This window comes from Magallana gigas, chromosome 6 (assembly GCF_963853765.1).
Source record: "Magallana gigas chromosome 6, xbMagGiga1.1, whole genome shotgun sequence".
Lineage (NCBI taxonomy): Eukaryota > Metazoa > Mollusca > Bivalvia > Ostreida > Ostreidae > Magallana > Magallana gigas.
Window position 1 is genome coordinate 52,367,061 of NC_088858.1, and position 15,948 is coordinate 52,383,008.

Here is a 15,948-nt window from a genome sequence, read left to right on the forward strand (position 1 = left end):
TGAAATTGAATTTATTTATTGAAAATCAATAACCAATAAATAACAAAAATAAAAGATGGTAAGACACATGAAAAATGCATATCACAGATTAAAGAACGTCTTCATATTTTGAAACAAAAGAAATTCATATCAATATTTCTTTCCTGATACAAATCGGGAACCAATGACACCAGATGATCCTCCAATGATTCCACCATTAAATCCACTGGCGGAAGCAGCAGCGGCGGCGGCTGCAGCGGCGTTGTTAGAAGCAGCAGCGGCGGCGGCGGCAGCTCCAGAATTCTGTCCAACAACGTTGGGGTAGTAGACAGCTGGTTGAACAAATTGACCACTAAATTGACCACCAATCTGACCGGCAAACTGGTGACCTACAATTCCATTTTGAAGTCCAAAGTTGGCACCAGATGCAGAGGCAGCGGCAGCAGCAGCAGCAGCATTTTGCCCAGCTGCAGCGGCAGCTGCAGCGGCGGCGTTTCTACCAGCGGCGGCGGCAGCAGCAGAGGCAGCATTTTGACCAGCAGCAGCGGCAGCGGCAGCAGCAGCAGAACCTCCAAATCCATTGATTGGTTGAACAGATGGGAAATGTTGAAGAGATGGTCCTTGGTTAACAAATGGTCCATAGTTAGATCCGATCTGTCCTGGATATCCAATAAAAGAATTTCTCTGTGCAGAGGATGCAGCAGCGGCGGCGGCAGCAGAATTCATTCCACTTGCGGCAGCGGCGGCAGCAGCAGCAGAGTTTCCCCCATCGAATCCTCCGTTGAATCCGAAACCATTGTTGAAACCTGAAGCTCCGGAAGCGGCTGCGGCGGCGGCAGCAGCAGAATTCAAACCACTGGCGGCAGAAGCAGCAGCAGAAGCGGAGTTTCCACCGTTAAATCCTAAGACGCTCCTTTCAAATCCGTTGTCGTTGATTCCGATGATGCCGCCATTAATTCCATGTCCTCCGTATCCTTGGGTTTTAGGATAGTAGCCAGTGTTGACTGGTATGGCGATAGTGCCAGCAACGAGGCAAAGAAGGGCAACAGCAGGGATCATCTACAAAAGACAAAATGAAATAGTAAACTTATGTTAATATTTTCCTGAGCATACTAAACCAATGTTTTTAAAACTGACCAATTGTTTTTAAACAATATAAAAAATGCTTTTTAATGCGTATGTTTGTCAATAACGGATATATTAATTATATTTTGAAATACTTGTATTGTTGTCGGCATAGAGTTAAAATAATTTAGATTTAAAAGAAATCTAATAGATTCTCAAATGATGTTTTCAGTTTATAATTTTTCGTTTAAGATTATTAATCCGTATTTGACAATCTCCTTTTAATAATTTTAAATATATAAACTTCTTAGATTTTTAAAGAAATCTTAAAGAAACAATTTTACAGAGTTTAGTTATCGATTTTTATGATATGAGCTCAAATCAAAGCTTTAGGAACTAACAACTGCACGGGGACATTGTCGAAATCTATACACGCTATATATTGAATGAAAGAAATAAAACAAATTCAGGAATAATCAAAAGCCATAATCCTTGATCTTACTTAATTCAATGAAATAAATTTAACAAGTTTTTGAATATGTCTTCATTTCGCCGTTGTAAAGATCGAGCTTACCTTGGAGTGTCTTTCGGGGAACCTGGACGATTAGTGACAACTACAACAAAATCTCTCCTATATATACACCCTAGTCACTGACGTAACGAGGAAGGAATATTCATGAGGTTTGAACTTTTTGACAACTTGGTGAAAGTTAATTAAATATCATTGGTTTTCTAAAATTAGAAACAAGAACACGTTAATGATATATCAAATTATAATCACAGCGGATATATTTTTAATGCTAAGCAACTTTTGCTGAATTGTATATTTGCTCATTGATCTTTTTAGGGTTCACAATATGTCGACTGTTTGCTTTTAAATATTATCAGGAATAGAATATTTAAATATTATCAGGAATAGAATATATTTTGCTTTTAATCCCCAGTTCTCATACTGCGTGAAAATATGTAAAGAAAATAAATTTATTGTGGTGTACAAGTATATTGTACTGCTATTTTGTTAAATACAAATATAAATTGAAAAAAACTCTAGAGTGTCTATGGGCCCTAAAAGTAAGTTTGCAAAGCTTGAAAATACCGCGTTTTCTATTAAAAGGCATAATTAATGTGTTTCTGTTTTGTATCAGAGTTTTAGAAGCAGTATTTCAAAAAAAAAAATCATTTGATCAGTCACATTAGCTTTAAAATCTATGTTCATACGTTCAAATTTAATTGTTTTGTAAAGATTTTCGAAATAGAGAGAGGATTTTTATTTATAATTAATATTTTATTCATAAAGCAAAAATATGATGTGTTGTCTTTATTTATCATATTTTGCTAAATTCAAAACATCCCTGTTCTCTAGATCTCTTTCTCTCGATTTTGAATTTTTAAATATCAATTTAATATCGTCAAACTCTCGTCACGTGGTGACACAATTTATAGCCCAGGGTTTATTATCTACATAAACATTAACATTACTGATGTTTAATTATTTTTTTCTTAGAATTCTATCATTAATTTTCTTTTTTGGGTCACCTGAATCACTAAGATGATCTATATGCGTACGTCCGTTGTCGTGCGTCGTGCGCCACTCGTTAACAATTTATAATATTATTGTAAATTACTACTTTTAATTAATTTTATTCAGATGTTCTAAATTACCATACAATGTTACTTTGTAGATGTTTGTGTGTGTGATTGTGTTTATACCTATAGGTTTTTACTAACATAAATATAGTCCTTTAAATAAAGAACCTCTAGCTGAAATCTATATCAGGGATTCTGTGTTATCTATTTAAAAGATTATGCGACATCTACTGTCACATTTAGGAGATGTATTAAATGTATGGTTATGATGTTCATAAAAACTATTCAAAATTTGTGAAATAAATGGTCCCTTGGTCAGGGGTTCAGACCCTTAGGCAGGGCCAATATGACCCTTAAAGTGAAACTGTATTTGAAAATAGGATCCTTTGCTAATTCCAAAGTTGTGGGAAATAAACTGAATACATGGTTATGGTATCAATGGAATCCTTTATAACATTCGTGAAATTCATGACCCCATTATCACGGACTCAAGCACTTAAGTAGGGCCGTTATTGCCATATAGTTAAACAAATTAGAAAATCACCTTCTCTATCTCTTCAGCATGGGGAAAACACAGAAAGAATGTTAATGATAACCATTAAGCTTTCTATGTCAATTGAAAAATACACGATCCCTGTGTCGTTGGTTCATGCCTTCGTGTTGAGCCAAAATGGCCACATTATGAAAATGTATCAAATATTATGTTTTTTGTACTTTCACAGTCACTTGAATTACTCGAGTAATAGTTGCAGTTGGTAAGCATCAAAGAATAAAGGGGGGGGGGGGGTAAAAGTCTGATGAATCTTGGATAAGGGTTAATATTCTAAATTAAAATACGGGCAATTGTACTAAGGTTACGTCAACGCCCGTGGGCCTCTTGTTTTATTAAGAATAACAAAAATATGAGTTTTCAACCCATTTAATAAAGAAGATCTTAATCATAGAGCACATTTAAATGTTTTATGTTTCGAAAATTAAAGTTTAACGCACTCGAACTACGTAAATGTAGTAACAATTAGATTAAAAAAAATCCCTGAAATTTATTTGAAAGATTTTTTAATGCTACAGGGACTGATTTAAACAAACTAAAAAAAACAACCCCCCAAAAAAAAACCAAAAAAAAAAAAACCCACACAACCCCCCTCCCCCCCCCCCAAAAAAAAACAAAAACAAAATGTAATACGAAAACAAAACCCCAATATCTTTCAATACAAGTCATCGCGAGTGCATTGCAGTATTAACTAATATCGACTGCAGAAAATATATTGACTTGAGTATATGTACAAATATTTCATTTCTACTACACTACTTTGTAAATCAAATGGATCTTACTGAAGTTACAAGCAGGAGAAGGATCGACTGTGATGCTGCTAACTCGCTATTATAAAATATATATAAATATTTTCAAACCATTCAAATAAAGGCGGTAACATTGCTCAGTATGACTAGAATATCGTTTTTTATTACCTAAATCAAAATGTAAATTAATTTCCTAGAAAGTGAACCGAAGATGAGTTTTATTTATTGGAAGAAGTAATTGATACTTTGGAATATATGATGATCCATTTACATAAAAAGAATAAAATTAAAAGAGTTACAGCCTTGCAACGATTCTCATTTATAAGTTTAAAAATTTCTGGCATTGCACACGGTGACCATGCTTTTAAATTAAAGTCTTGAATATGTAGCAAACGTAATCTCGAATTAAAGAGTAAAAGGAAGGATAATTCACCAAAAACTATATGGAATTAAAGATATGAATTCCTGTCGGTAAAAAATTAAGTCTTTTGCAAGAGAATCATCTTTTATGAAGAATTTACCTTTTAGGACAACAAGTAGATCTCCTGAATTTATTGAAATGCCTCACTGGTGTGAAAAAAAAAACCCATAAAGAAATACCACATTTATAAAACATCTCTATAGAATGAACAAACCTTTATGCCTTTCAAAGAAAAAAATATAACCCCACTAAATTTTTCATATAAACTGTTATTTCTTTTTTATCATTGAGTTTATCAAAAATGCCATAGATTCAAAAGAAACACCATGAACATTAAAAATACGGCTTAAATGTTTGAACAATATTACAAAGAGAATAATAAGAAAATTGCATCAAATCTAATTAATAAATTAAAAGCCAAACCATACCTAGTTAGTAGTTTAGAAAAAAAAAATAAGAACGTAGTTTTGTATATATAAGACACTTGTTTTCTTTCCCGTATTTTATACATTCTAGATGAAAAAAAGAAAGCACACATCATGAAATTGAATTTATTTATTGAAAATCAATAACCAATAAATAACAAAAATAAAAGATGGTAAGACACATGAAAAATGCATATCACAGATTAAAGAACGTCTTCATATTTTGAAACAAAAGAAATTCATATCAATATTTCTTTCCTGATACAAATCGGGAACCAATGACACCAGATGATCCTCCAATGATTCCACCATTAAATCCACTGGCGGAAGCAGCAGCGGCGGCGGCTGCAGCGGCGTTGTTAGAAGCAGCAGCGGCGGCGGCGGCAGCTCCAGAATTCTGTCCAACAACGTTGGGGTAGTAGACAGCTGGTTGAACAAATTGACCACTAAATTGACCACCAATCTGACCGGCAAACTGGTGACCTACAATTCCATTTTGAAGTCCAAAGTTGGCACCAGATGCAGAGGCAGCGGCAGCAGCAGCAGCAGCATTTTGCCCAGCTGCAGCGGCAGCTGCAGCGGCGGCGTTTCTACCAGCGGCGGCGGCAGCAGCAGAGGCAGCATTTTGACCAGCAGCAGCGGCAGCGGCAGCAGCAGCAGAACCTCCAAATCCATTGATTGGTTGAACAGATGGGAAATGTTGAAGAGATGGTCCTTGGTTAACAAATGGTCCATAGTTAGATCCGATCTGTCCTGGATATCCAATAAAAGAATTTCTCTGTGCAGAGGATGCAGCAGCGGCGGCGGCAGCAGAATTCATTCCACTTGCGGCAGCGGCGGCAGCAGCAGCAGAGTTTCCCCCATCGAATCCTCCGTTGAATCCGAAACCATTGTTGAAACCTGAAGCTCCGGAAGCGGCTGCGGCGGCGGCAGCAGCAGAATTCAAACCACTGGCGGCAGAAGCAGCAGCAGAAGCGGAGTTTCCACCGTTAAATCCTAAGACGCTCCTTTCAAATCCGTTGTCGTTGATTCCGATGATGCCGCCATTAATTCCATGTCCTCCGTATCCTTGGGTTTTAGGATAGTAGCCAGTGTTGACTGGTATGGCGATAGTGCCAGCAACGAGGCAAAGAAGGGCAACAGCAGAGATCATCTACAAAAGAAAATGAAATAGTAAACGTTATGTTAATATTTTCCTGAGCATACTAAACCAATGTTTTTAAAACTGACCATCTGTTTTTAAACAATATAAAAAATGTTTTTTAATGCGTATGTTTGTCAATAACAAATATATTAATTATATTTTGAAATACTAGTATTGTTATCGGCATAGAGTTAAAATAATTTAGATTTAAAAGAAATCAAATTGATTCTCAAATGATGTTTTCAGTTTATCATTAATTTTCGTTTAAAATTAGCAATTTTAAAGAAACAATTTTACAGAGTTTAGTTATTGATTTTTATGATATGAGCTGAAATCAAAGCTTTAGGAACTAAAGAAACCACGGGGACATTGTCGAAATCTATACACGCTATATTTTGAATGAAAGAAATAAAAAAAAAATTCAGGAATAATCAAAAGCCATAATCCTTAATCTTACTTAATTCAATGAAATAAATTTTACAAGTTGTTGAACATGTCTTCATTTCGCCGTTGTAAATATCGAGCTTACCTTGGAGTGTCTTTCGGGGAACGAACCTGGACGATTAGTGACAACTATAACAAGATCTCTCCTATATATACACCCTAATCACTGACGTAACCAGGAAGGAATATTCATGAGGTTTGAACTTTTTGACAACTTGGTGAAAGTTAATTAAATATCATTGGTTTTCTAAAATTAGAAACAAGAACACGTTAATGATATATCAAATTATAATCACAGCGGATATATTTTTAATGCTAGTAAGCAACTTTTGTTGTGTGCATATTTGCTCATTGATCTTTTTAGGGTAAACAATATGTCCACTGTTTGCTTTTAGATATTATCACGAATAGAATATTTTGCTTTAAATCCACAGTTCTCTTACTGCGTGAAAATATGTAAAGAAAATAAATTCATTGTGGTGTACAAGTATATTGTACTGCTATTTTGTTAAATACAAATATAAATTGCAAAAAAACCCTAGATAAAATTTATAGCCCAGGGTTTATTATCTAAATAAACATTAACATTACTGATGTTTAATTATTGTTTTCTTAGAATTCTATCATTAAATCAAATATGAAGGAGTAAAAATATATTTTAGAAGAAATCATGTATAGTTTTAATAAAAAAGAAAACGTGCACCTGCTAGATGCACGGTAAAAAGGAAGGAAACGCCAACTGATGACTGTACCGATGACAGTTTTTAATGACAATTTAAACTCGCTTTAACCTTATCATATAACAAAAGGCAGTCTGTGTCACGTATGTATGCTTGCCGAAAAACGCTGACGAAACATCTTCTGATTGCTTTTATTTTCTGTTTTAACTTTTTAAAATTACGGCTTGATAAACAATTGGCATGTTCTTCCTTGTTTAAATGAAAAAGAAACAAATTAAACGTGAAAATCTGAAATTGTTGAGTGCATTGAAAACAGCTTTGAAGGTGAAAACGTGTGAACGATGGATTATGTCATTCCGGTTTTTATTTTTATAAAAACATGAATGGGATGTAATTACTTTTTGATTGTGGTAATATGAATAATCTGAAAATTAAATTTGAATGCCGTGATTAAATTTAGCTTTTTGTATCTAAAACTACACTAGTACCAAAAAACACAGTAATAAAATCAAATATTCTGTATCAAAACCATTATTAGATCGTGATAAACTTGCATATTCGATGCAATGATTATTGTATAGAAATAAAGTAACATAAAAAAACAAATGATTATCTCGGTAATTATCATTTCAGTATTTGTTATGTGTAAGTACTTTGTAACGTCAATATAGCCCCTACATGTCGTTGCGAAAATTAAATGAGCAAAGCAAGTGTCTTTGGATGTGTCATCAAAGTTTTAAACTTCTACAGGTTCTACAGTTAATCCCGGTGTTGTTTTCGGTTTCAAGAGTTATCAGAATTTGCCAAGGAGCGGGTGAATGAATTGGAATCGCATGGTGGATAAGAAAAAAAACCTAAACAATTTTGGTTAAACGGCGGTGGTCAGAACTGAAAAAAAGTGGCTAAGTTTGGATGTAAATGTATTATTGGTTATCAGTAGACTGTGTAGAACCTCATTAAGAACTCTATTAAACTTGTTAAATTGATTACCCCGGAGATATTGTGTATGTTGATCGTTCTCAATCGCGTTCTGGACGTCCTGGTAAAATATTATAAATATTTTGTTTATTTTCGTGAGTCCTCTCCCCAATCGTCTTTCTTAAAGGTCGTTTGGTGTTTAATTTCCTGTAAAAATTGGAAGGTTAATAATTTGTTTATGATATTTGCCTTTACATTGCCGACAATTCAACATGAAAAAAGTGCTCTTGATTTTGCTTATCAAAAATAATCAGTTACCTGAATCACTAAGATGATCTTTACGTTCGTCATCGTGCGTCGTGCGCCACTCGTTAACAATTTATAATATTATTGTAAATTACTACTTTTAATTAATTTTATTCAGATGTTCTAAATTACCATACAATGTTACTTTGTAGCTGTTTGTGTGTGTGATTGTGTTTATACCTATATGGTTTTTACTAACATAAATATAGTCCTTTAAATAAAGAACCTCTAGCTGAAATCTAAATCAGGGATTCTGTGTTATCTATTTAAAAGATTATGCGACATCTACTGTCACATTTTTAGGAGATGTATTAAATGTATGGTTATGATGTTCATAAAAACTATTCAAAATTTGTGAAATAAATGGTCCCTTGGTCAGGGGTTCAGACCCTTAAGCAGGGCCAATATGACCCTTATAGTGAAACTGTATTTGAAAATAGGATCCTTTGCTAATTCCAAAGTTGTGGGAAATAAACTGAATACATGGTTATGGTATCAATAGAAATTTTTATAACATTCGTGAAATTCATGACCCCATTATCACGGACTCAAGTACTTAAGTAGGGCCGTTATTGCCATATAGTTAAACAAATTAGATAATCATCTTCTCTATCTCTTCAGCATGGGGAAAACACAAAAAGAATGTTAATGATAACCATTAAGCTTTCTATGTCAATTGAAAAATACACGATCCCTGTGTCGTTGGTTCATGCCTTCGTGTTGAGCCAAAATGGCCACATTATGAAAATGTATCAAATATTATGTTTTTCGTACTTTCACAGTCACTTGACTTACTCGAGTAATAGTTGCAGTTGGTAAGCATCAAAGAATAAAAGGGGGGGGGGGGTAAAAGTCTGATGAATCTTGGATAAGGGTTAATATTCTAAATTAAAATACGGGCAATTGTACTAAGGTTACGTCAACGCCCGTGGGCCTCTTGTTTTATTAAGAATAACAAAAATATGAGTTTTCAACCCATTTAATAAAGAAGATCTTAATCATAGAGCACATTTAAATGTTTTATGTTTCGAAAATTAAAGTTTAACGCACTCGAACTACGTAAATGTAGTAACAATTAGATTAAAAAAAAAATCCCTGAAATTTATTTGAAAGATTTTTTAATGCTACAGGGACTGATTTAAACAAACTAAAAAAAACAACCCCCCCCCCCCAAAAAAAAAAAAAAAAAACCCACACAACCCCCCCCCCCCCCCCAAAAAAAACAAAAAAAAATGTAATACGAAAACAAAACCCCAATATCTTTCAATACGGTTATCGCGAGTGCATTGCAGTATTAACTAATATCGACTGCAGAAAATATATTGACTTGAGTATATGTACAAATATTTCATTTCTACTACACTACTTTGTAAATCAAATGGATCTTACTGAAGTTACAAGCAGGAGAAGGATCGACTGTGATGCTGCTAACTCGCTATTATAAAATATATATAAATATTTTCAAACCATTCAAATAAAGGCGGTAACATTGCTCAGTATGACTAGAATATCGTTTTTTATTACCTATATTGATTTCTTGGAATCAATTCAAAATTAAGTTTCTGTATTTGATATGGGTTTGTGTGACAATATGTGGATCTCTAGCAATTGTGCGATTATATTTAAATCAAAATGCAAATTAATTTCCTAGAAAGTGAACCGAAGATGAGTTTTATTTATTGGAAGAAGTAATTGATACCTTGGAATATATGATGATCCATTTACATAAAAAGAATAAAATTAAAAGAGTTACAGCCTCGCAACGATTCTCATTTATAAGTTTAAAAATTTCTGGCATTGCACACGTTGACCATGCTTTTAAATTATAGTCTTGAATATGTAGCAAACGTAATCTCGAATTAAAGAGTAAAAGGAAGGATAGTTCACCAAAAACTATATGGAATTAAAGATATGAATTCCTGTCGGTAAAAGATTAAGTCTTTTGCAAGAGAATCATCTTTTATGAAGAATTTACCTTTTAGGACAACAAGTAGATCTCCTGAATTTATTGAAATGCCTCACTGGTGTGAAAAAAAAACCCATAAAGAAATACCACATTTATAAAACATCTCTATAGAATGAACAAACCTTTATGCCTTTCAAAGAAAAAAATATAACCCCACTAAATTTTTCATATAAACTGTTATTTCTTTTTATCATTGAGTTTATCAAAAATGTCATAGATTCAAAATAAACACCATGAACATTAAAAATACGACTTAAATATTTGAACAATATTAGAAACAGAATAATAAGAAAATTGCATCAAATTCAATTAATAAACTAGATGCTGTCATTAGACAGTAATACCCGCACCATGTGTTTGCCCCTAAATAACACTGTTTTGTACCAGTTTAATTAAAAATGAAGGCTACATGCAAACTCCGGTAATACATTTAAAAATTCTAATTTTCATAACTGAAGGATGAGATCCCTGCCCATATGATAATACACATCGTGACATGAGCAGCACTTTATGTGCAATTTGGGGTAGAACTGTTTGCAGTAAATTTTCAGTTAATCAATAATCTTAACATTTTATGTCATAGGAAGTATAATGGTCTATATAATTATTACAAACAAAATTAAAAATTAAATTATGCCCCCTCCCCGTGGCGGTTGCCGGTTTTAGATTTGCTTCTGTGTGCCTACATGAACATCATCGTGTGCACAGATTTAAAGAAGGGGTGGGAGTGAGGGGTCCAGACCCCCCCTCCCCATGAAAATTCGTAAATTACCAAAAATACACCTTGGACCCCAATGCTCTTACAGACATGTAAACGCTCTAACCCATTGCGCTTCAATGTTAGGTAACATTATTTTTGGGGTAAATATTTAATCAATATTCAACATACTTTATTGTTTATCTCAATAGGAAGTATACATGTACATCACAATATGCAGGTGTCCTGCACCACCTTAAAGCTGTTATTTACCTAATAAAATAGTGCAAGTGGATTTGAAGAATAGTTCATAAAAATACATACATGTTACAAATGACTGATCTTTGTCTGAAGTTACGTACACAACACAGGTTTGCATGTCTCATTAGCGGGTACTAGTTTTACCCAGCTCTTCGATTAGATGGGTTCACGTGTATACATACATGGGTGTTGCTAAAACGCGGAACGGAAAACGGAACGGAAGGAAAACGGAAAATCTTATCTAATGTTATTTACCTCATAGATTTGTTAAGTATGCTAAAACGATATACTTTATGTACCTTTTTAATTTTTTTTGAAAGATTAGCAATATTAGATTATTTATTCAAGAGTATTTATTTCCTCAAAATTAACAGTACATGCATTGACCACTATATTCTGTCCCAAAATATCCTCGATTCACTTTTTGCTGTATATTTATATATACCTCAGGGTTCAAGCGATTCTCTTTTAGAAGCATTAAACATTCTCATTATTCTTTCTTTAAAACGTCCTCTCTAGCTTATCAGCTGGTATAAATACACGGCTAAAAATAAAGAAGTCTACGGGGTTTTGCATTTTAACATACCCGGATGATAGTGTTGAAAAATTGTGCAAGGTCTTCTGAGTGACTTCCAAATGGAGAAAAGATGTCAACATTTTCCATTATAAATCGTCCAAATGTGCTGCATGAATATTTTGGGATTGACAGACTATAGTCCCAATATATAATCGGAAAATCAAACCAGGCAACGTCTAGAGCTCTCTATTCGGATCATATGTATATAGCTGCTGGAATAAACAACTGCATGCTTTGTAATGCAAACGTAAACAAAATTGCATTGCTAAAAATACTAGTTTCACAAATTACTAGTTTCACAAATTACCGGGTATTTTAATGTTTACTGTATTTTAATTTTTTAATGTCGTCAGTCCTACAGTTTTTTTCTTCCATCTCAATGATACTGTATCGTCTGTATGATAAAAGATCGTCTAGAACACCGAAAATTCAATTTTGATGTAAGTATATACATGTACATCATATTTGAAAATAATATAAAAATACTCAAAACACGCATAAAACGCTTTCACTAACTGCGTACGTTACGCTAATATGCCAGCAATACCATATAAGAGAAATAAGTAAAAAGTTATAGCTAATTTGCTCGTTTAATCATGTTAATGTTTCACAATTCGTATACATTTGATTTTTCCGTTTCGTACTCAACTAAAGCCGAATGAATACAATGCTATAATTGATAGACATTTATATGAATATTAATAAGATAGCAACATGTTGATAATCATTCATTAGATATAAATAAAAGATACAAAGTAAATCGTTTCTGGCCAGTCTATACCCTTTTTAAGCGATAAACGTGATGATATTTTCCATTCCGTTCCGTTTTCCGTTCCGCGTTTTAGCAACACCCATACATACATGTCTGTGTTTTCCGTATGCAGAAAAGGATTACGGTAGTTAAGATCAGCTAAAGGAATTCATTATTGTGTTTTAATTGGATTATCATTATGATGTTGACCAATTTAGGTAAGCATAATACATGTAGTAGCAGTAGCACAATATAATAAGATGCCAGCATGGGATTCCTGCCAGCATACATACGCATGTATATAAGTTCTACTTTCAATTTCTAAATGTAATCTCCCTTTGACAGCATACTGTATCATCATCTTTTAATATTTAAATAAGCTTATCATCGTTACCTATCCTATCGCATTTGTAAAGTTTCTGTCATTTTAGTTGCAAAAGTTATTTTTTTCATTTGTCAGACTGCATGCACTGTTGAGTTGACCCCATATTGACCCTGTATAAACAATTTCTTATTAAATTTGTGTATTACATATGTAAGTAAGTGTAGACACTTATATTTTTTATATGAGTAATAATAGGAAGGAAGGAGTATTTCTTTCTTAATGTATTATAATGCATCAAATACAATGTAGGTCATGACCTTATGGGACTGTTCTGACCCCACGAAACAGGAAAATACAAAATATCTTCTAAAGTCATTATGATGCATCAACTGGTGTAAAGTACATTAATGACCCCAGGTGTTGTCTTTAAACCCCCCCCCCCCCCCATCCCATGTTATACAGTAGTGTTTGATCCATGTGGGTAATTCCTAGCCTAATGATGTCACTGCTTTGTTTAGGAGACTTTACAATTGCCCCAAATAGGTGAATACACATGGCAGTGATGCATATAACATTTTGTTTATAAATCTTAAAAATTGAATTAAGCAATTTCCAAAATGTTAATGTGAATCACGAGAGAAAAAGCAATCAAGAAATGATTTAAAATTTGCTACTGTACACATGTAAGAATGTATTAAGAAGACTGAATCTTTATAAGCAGGTTAGATTGGGCGGGGGGGGGGGGGGGGGTGAATGTGGAGTATAAACATTTATAATTTGAATCATTTATTGTTATTAATTAATTTTAACTTGTCAATGAATACTACTTATTGATCCCAAGGTAGAAATATGACCTCTGATCGTATCTCAATAGATCATTTGTCAATTATGCAAGGTGTAATGTAATTTTTTTTAAGAATAACATTTTTTACCAGTTTATAAAAGTTTTTAGACACCCAAATTATATTTTGATTTTAATAGATTATTCGACAAGGAAGGGGGGGGGGGGGGAGAACAGTTTATATTTGAGTTTGTTTGGGAGTGGGGGTTCCAAGTCATATATTTGACAATTTTTTAATGTAATTTAAAATAAGACTAAGCCATACTACAGTCATGAACATGAATAGTATAGAACAAAACACAAACTAATACATGTACATGTATACATACATAGGAAGTATTACAAAACAGATGATTGATCTATATCTGGGTTCTTAAATTGAATCATATATCATGTACATATTATATTATTGTTTCTTTGTTCAAGGCATTTAAGATGGTATGTAGGTCATGATCCCAAGTGCTCTTCCTGAAATTATCAAATATCATAAAAACCATTGAGATCCCCACCTTAATCCAAAGATATTATTCCTCCTTAGGTCATGCAGGCGCATCAGATCATTATGGCATGTAAGTCATGACCCTAAGGGGTCATCCTGACCCCCTTAGAATCAGAAATTGTCAATTATCTTTAAATTATTGATGTTTGATGATCCTATCTCTATTTAATCTTTATTAATTATTAAGTATCCTGAATGAAGTTTGGAAACTTATTGTTTTTGTACGGTTCTTAATACATGTATATATTCTTCATCTTCTTTTTCTTCTTTCCCGCTCTGAACTTGTTTCTCAGAGATGGCTGAACACAATTGTACAAAACTCTAGGATATGATAGGCCTGCAAATCTAGTTGTGCACCCTGGTTTGATTTTTCTCATTTTGGGTTAGACAACCACTTTTTGGGGGAGGGGGGAGGGGGTGTCAAAAGGGTGTGGGGTCTAACATTGAACCTTGTAGGAAGAATCATAGACTCTATTGTAAATGGTAAGTTGAAAACGGACAAAGATAATAATATAGGGTTTTCATAATCATATATTGGCTGTTACTGGCAATATATAGGGTTTATTAGATCTGACCCCTGGGGTCATCCCCCCCCCAGGAATTTGAAATTACCATATATCTCAGAAACTGTTATAATCATGACCCCTAAACCATATATATTCATGTTTCTGATGTCAAGGGGCATCAAATGTTATGTAGGTCATGGGCCCTGTGGGTGGTCCTGACGCCCTCAAACAGCAAGTCCCTTAATATCTTCAAAACAGTTGAGATCCCCACCCTTAAACCATATATATTCTTGTTCCTTGTGTCAAGGGGCATCAAACGGTATGTAGGTCATGGGCCCCGGGGTTGGTCATGACCCCTCTTGAACAGGAAGTGCACGAATATCTCGAAAACGGTTGAGATCCCCACCCCTTAACTATATATATTCTTGATCCTTAAAGGGCATCAAAAGGTATGTACCGGTAGGTAATGGGCCTCAGGGTTAAATTTAATTTTTCAAAACCGTAATGCACATCTATGGAACAGTTCCTTTCATATCCCAAGATATGATGTGTCTATCCATTAAATCATAAAAGGAGTTCTAGGATCTATGTTTTTTTTTAAGTGATAAACGTCAATTTTCTGCTACATTTTGACTCCCTGGATGAAATTTAAATTTTGAAAACCTTACTGCACATCTATAGAACAGTCCTTATCATATCCCAAGATATGATTGTCTATCCATTAAATCATAAGAGGAGCTCTTGGATCAATGTTTGTTTTTTTAGTGATAAACGTCAATTTTCTGCTACTATTTGACTCTCAGGATGAAATTTAAATTTTTAAAACCTTATTGCACATCTATAGGACAGCCCCAATTATATCCCAAGAGATGTGTTAGCTACTCCAAAAGTTGTAAGAGGAGTTCTGGGAACCATATTTTTTTTGCCAAAAAACGTCATTTTTTGTTGCCCACTGATCCCCTTAATTAAAAAAAAAATTCTGGAACCTGATCATGCCTCAATATGACACCCCCAATCATATTCTAGAAGATCATTTGGCTACTGCTTAAAAAAAATGACGTTTTTTAAACCAGTTTTTTTGTAAAAAAACGTCATTTTTTAGCCATTAAATGACCCCCAGGACAAAATTGAAAATTCCGAAACCTTATTGCGCATCTATAGGATACCCTAAAACATATTCCAAAAGATGATTTGTCTACTTTTGAAAATGCAGGAGGAGTTCGAGGAAGAAGGTTTTTTGTGAAAAAACGTCATTTT

The 15,948-nt window shown here is 33.8% G+C and overlaps 2 protein-coding genes across 2 annotated transcripts; both read right to left on the reverse strand.

The window, feature by feature from the left end:
• On the reverse strand, nucleotides 1-1,698 carry LOC136275993 (antifreeze protein Maxi-like). Its single transcript, XM_066086530.1, has 2 exons — nucleotides 1,619-1,698; nucleotides 1-1,038 (listed from the first exon to the last, which is right to left on the reverse strand). The coding sequence occupies exon 2, from the start codon at nucleotides 1,036-1,038 to the stop codon at nucleotides 130-132; it is 909 nt and encodes a 302-aa protein (XP_065942602.1). The 5' UTR covers nucleotides 1,619-1,698; the 3' UTR covers nucleotides 1-129.
• Nucleotides 1,699-4,891: 3,193 nt separating this feature from the next.
• On the reverse strand, nucleotides 4,892-6,581 carry LOC136275994 (antifreeze protein Maxi-like). The gene is made up of 2 exons (XM_066086531.1): nucleotides 6,450-6,581; nucleotides 4,892-5,929 (listed from the first exon to the last, which is right to left on the reverse strand). Exon 2 carries the CDS (start codon nucleotides 5,927-5,929, stop codon nucleotides 5,021-5,023), a length of 909 nt encoding a protein of 302 aa, XP_065942603.1. The 5' UTR covers nucleotides 6,450-6,581; the 3' UTR covers nucleotides 4,892-5,020.
• Between the last annotated feature and the right edge of the window lie 9,367 nt (nucleotides 6,582-15,948).